The following is a 4,683-nucleotide window of genomic DNA, read 5'->3' as shown; positions in this document are numbered from 1 at the left end:
AAAATTGGACGTCTGAAAAAGTTGGACGTCAAGCCCATTTTCAAAGCATATCTCAATGTCCACCGATGTGGACCAGACTTCCACAAACTTCGATTTGGATTAGCTTTTATTTACAAATTCATGCTTGGGACATATGTTCTAATACTCTCTTCTTTTAGTACGCCTACTAAAGGGAATCTCCGACTTTGATTCCACTTAGGAAGAGGAGTCAAATTGGGTTGACTTATCGTGGTGCCATTATCCGATCTTGTATTAGCTTAAAAAGGGTTTTAAAATTGGAAGCCTGAGAAAGCCCACTTGAAACCCTATCTAGGGTTTCATCGAGTCCCTCTCCGTGCTATTAAAATCAAGTGCTTATGTAGGACGGAGTTATAGTTTAATATTCTCAAGATACATATCCCTATCACATTTCCATAACATTAAACTAAATCATCATATGGTAGACCTCATTAATTTGATTGACTAATAACGATAAAACTTCAAATGCAGAGATGAAGATGAACACAACTCAGCACTTCTTATTTGGGTTTGTGACAAATGAGGAGAGTGGTGCCCCAATAGTTAATGCTCCTTCATCAAGAGCTTAGTGCATCTCTACCAGTCTTGATAATTCCGACATAATGCACGATCCAAGTGATACATGTGGCTGCAATTTCCTTACAAGATTTCACAGCTTGGAAGGAACACGTCCCGCTGTGGTGTCGTAGACTTTGAGGAAGAAGCGAGTCCTTGGAATGGATAGATTGGTCTGGAGGATGCTGGCGACTGAATCGATCAGCCTCTTCTTCACTTGGGAGTTTATGCCCCCAATGGATACGATTTCACTGTATGCAGCTGGTTCTTTGTTGCCCGCGAGCGTAATGTCCAACGATCCCTTGAGTATCACCATTATGTACTACAGCATGCATGCAGTCAAAACTTTAAGCAATGATTTATATCCCTAAATAATGAAAAAAAAACATACAGAGAACAATTCTAGGTATACTTAGGGCGCCTATGACAAAATTTCTAAAACAGAAATCAATTTCTAGCCAGAAATTGATTCCTTAATTTATATTCTCTGGATGAGTTTCTGAGTAAAGAGACGTGTTTGATAACCACTCAAAATTTTTGTTTTTGGAATGGAAAATTGTTTAATAACAGAATAAAATTTCTATTTCTATGGGCAGCGGTTGGGCGGCGGGTGATGATAAGAGTGAATGATAATAAGAGTTTTTATTTATTACTTTTGTTTCAGAAATAGAAAAGCTAAAAATTTTAGTTTCTGATTTCTGCTCCAAACTATTTTTGGAATAAAAATCTATTCCAGAAATAGAAAAATGAAATTGTGTAATTAAATGGATTTTTATTTCGAACCTGTTACAATGAACAAAAAAACAAAGAAATAGAAAAACAAAAATTTCGTCATGTGGGCCCTTAAATATTGATCTACAAAATTAGCTTTCCAAGTGAGATAATTGACGCAAGTGGATATTTGAACAAGTCATTTTCAACACCAATTTGCTGAATACATCTGCATAATTAGGTCATTGCCGGGCTTTGCTGCAACACTAGATAAAATCGATATGTTAAGATACGTGACAAATTACTACTGGGTGTTTGACATGATATGATGATGTATTTAGACACCCGCTTTCAATTCAACAAATCAATTAGTATAATGATTTTTGCAGATCAGATTTGGTGTACTTAGCATTGCTTATCTTTATAACAATAGTCAAAAGTGAAACACCCAGTAGTAATTTGTCAGTGCCAAAGATGAAGGAGACACCACCAACGTAAGCATAAAATTTCACAGGCGTTTCACCCACCATTGATTTGGAGTTCAACGAAAGTGCGAGTAGTTACAACCCCTTAATATAATGGATGAGCCGCTTGCAAAACATTTTTCATTGCACTGATAGTGACAGCATACAGTGTAAAGTAGAGAGAACATACATTTTCGGGTTTGCCTATGATTGAAGCGCAAGCGTTGGTGGCTTCCGCGACGAGAGGGTTGGTGTCTACCCCGTCGAGGCACACGTTGGTGGAGATGTAAAGGCAAGGCATCTTCTCTCCCTCCGATCTCTTGTGGCTTTGCTTCTTCTTTGGCGGCGGAGATATGCTTGGCTCCGTCCGGAGGTTTTCTTTTATAGTTCTGTCCGGAGCTCCCAGAAACCATGTCTCTGATAAGGGTAGCGCGTGCGCTAAAATTCAAAACGTCGTGATTGCGAGAGGACGATGAATAGTGGAGAGGGCGATGAATAGTGCGTCACCATGAAAGTCCACTTTGAATGATCGCGTGTCCATGGGACATCCCGTGAAGGAAATGATTAGAGACAGAGCCATAAGGTTGGTGGTCTCGCAAGCAGACCGCAGGAGGAGAAAGTACAAAGCATGTGCTCGCACTTATCCAAACAAAACAATACATGTAAAATGAATTCTTAAAGTGATATGACGGATCGCAAGTCTAGCTGATTCGTGATGGTGCTAATTAGTTGCATGAAGTACTACTCCAAGGCTTGGTTTTATGAGGATGAATCTTTGAAACTCCAACACCTCGTTGTGATAGTAGTGACTGGATCGTCAACCTATTGCTTTCTAATCACCGATTATGCCGAGTAACTCGGAGACAAAATGAACATTTCACCGGAGCTTTATTGAGAGTTCAGCTAGTAGACTAGCCATGGTTGGTTCATTCCTAATACAAATTTTCAAGAGACAAACAATCTTAGCTTGCAAGAACTTGCGAGGTATAAACATGTAGATGATTAGATCCCGACTCTTTTTTTCCTTAGTCCGTTCAGTGATTATCTACATGCCACATATCTACTAGGACAATCTAAGCACTATATATTTATTCTTCACCCCATTTGTTTTTTTTTTTTTTTTTATAAAAAGAATAGTGAGTCATTTCCTAGCAATTGTTAGATAACTAAATTTAGAATATTATGACAACATACTAAATTTATGCTAGATGAGTAATCGACATTTTAATATTGGAACTTCTTTCATTATAGGGTTAACACCACGAAAACTTTCAAACTGTATAATTATGACAAATTTATTATAAACTAATGACCTATAAAATTCAAACTAGTACACATATGACAAATTTGTCTCAAACTAATTTTTCAATCACAAAATCTCAAACTGTGGTACATTTGTAACAAATTTACCCTTCGTTAGTTTCTGTTAAATTAAATTAATACAACAAAAATTACAAACCAATACACACGTGATAAATAGAGGATAAAACTCCCAAACTAGTACACACGTCAATTGTTACATGTCATTTAACCTAGTAATTTAACGTAAATTAACTAAAGGTAAACTTGTCAGAAGTGTACTATTTTGGAAAAATTTGTCACTAGCATATCAGTTTATGATTTTTCGTGATATTAACAATTTTTTATATATAAAATATGTCTAACAATCCCATTGCAACACTTGTTAATATAAGAAAAAATAGAAAAAAGTGATGGCGCTATCAAATTTATCGCATAATAATTCCCCGATTGACCAAATAGGTAATCTCAAAATCTCTTCATATAGTCAGCCACCCTTCACTTTCAACTTTCATATTGATGCACTCATGTTATCCAAGTTGTTCTCCTTATATTTAATTCGTCCAAGCACCTTCTTGGTCCCATGTCCCTCATTTGTTTACCAAAGTCCAAAGGTCCTTCAACTCAAAGACTTTCCACTAAGCATCTTGTTCACCATTTGTAGAGCAAGGAAGCTTACCACTAACATAGATGCTCTTTTGTTAACATTATTGGCGTATGAACTAGCGTATGTAAAAAAATTATCTTCTACACACTCAAATATACATACTAGTTCTCGTAGAATATTATGTAACCTTCAAAATAAACAAGAAGTTTTCTCAATAATCACCCCATATTTTATGATGATAACATTCTATATATTTTAATACGCAGATGTGTTCACACACACAAAGATATTAGAATTATCGATGTGTGTGCAAAGTAAAAGTTTTTGTCTTTGTGTCAAAGTGATTTATAAATTTCGGATTGGATCACATAGCATGTATGACATGTTCCCTTTGTGTCATATGGAACAAAGTGATTTATAAATTTCGGATTGGACCACGTAGCATGTATGACATGTTCCCTTCATGTCATATGGAACAGATCAATGCAGAAAACAAAAATTATACACATATCTTCTCCAAAGTTAAGCATATTTGTTATAAGATAATCTTTTGAGAAATAGAAGAAATGGATGATGTAGCATTTGTGGAGTCAATTTCTTCTATTAAACCATAAAAGCATGTCGCCTAAGTATCTGGGCGCGGTAGAAATGCTATCTCTTCGAAAAAGGATGGAACATGCTTTAGCGCATTTGCCCAGAACTCCTTTTTGGTCCTGGCATTCGAAAAAGGATGGAACATGCTTTAGCGCATTTGCCCAGAATTCCTTTTTGGTCCTGGCTTTCTATTAAGATAACTCTCTTATAAAAAATTGAAATTGTTGGCAAACTGGCTCATTGCTGAGTCGACATGTGAGAATTGGAAACAACGAACAAGCATTTTCCTAAGAAACAGGAAGCGAAGGACACTAGACAAGAAATAAGAACCAATGAAAGAGTTTTGCAATGATTAGGTCTTTCTTTTCGATGTCTCCAATTTTCATACGTTGCACGGTTTTGTTCCACTACTTTTTTGAAATGACGGCAAAAGTT

The 4,683-nt window shown here is 36.3% G+C and overlaps 1 protein-coding gene across 1 annotated transcript; it reads right to left on the bottom strand.

Moving 5' to 3' along the window:
* Positions 1-492: 492 nt before the first annotated feature.
* Positions 493-2,132, bottom strand: LOC104426349 (macrophage migration inhibitory factor homolog). The gene is made up of 2 exons (XM_010039364.3): positions 1,939-2,132; positions 493-895 (listed from the first exon to the last, which is right to left on the bottom strand). Exons 1-2 carry the CDS (start codon positions 2,047-2,049, stop codon positions 668-670), a joined length of 339 nt encoding a protein of 112 aa, XP_010037666.1. The 5' UTR covers positions 2,050-2,132; the 3' UTR covers positions 493-667.
* Between the last annotated feature and the right edge of the window lie 2,551 nt (positions 2,133-4,683).

Source organism: Eucalyptus grandis, chromosome 11 (assembly GCF_016545825.1).
Source record: "Eucalyptus grandis isolate ANBG69807.140 chromosome 11, ASM1654582v1, whole genome shotgun sequence".
In the NCBI taxonomy this organism is placed as follows: Eukaryota; Viridiplantae; Streptophyta; class Magnoliopsida; order Myrtales; family Myrtaceae; genus Eucalyptus; species Eucalyptus grandis.
This window is presented reverse-complemented; position numbering and strand designations above follow the sequence as displayed.

Excerpts from the sequence above, each read along its gene's own strand:
- LOC104426349 (XM_010039364.3), bottom strand. The coding sequence starts at position 2,049 with ATGCCTTGCCTTTACATCTCCACCAACGTGTGCCTCGACGGGGTAGAC. Across the intron at positions 896-1,938 it reads TCATAGGCAAACCCGAAAAT|TACATAATGGTGATACTCAA; the intron begins GTATGTTCTCTC and ends TGCATGCTGTAG.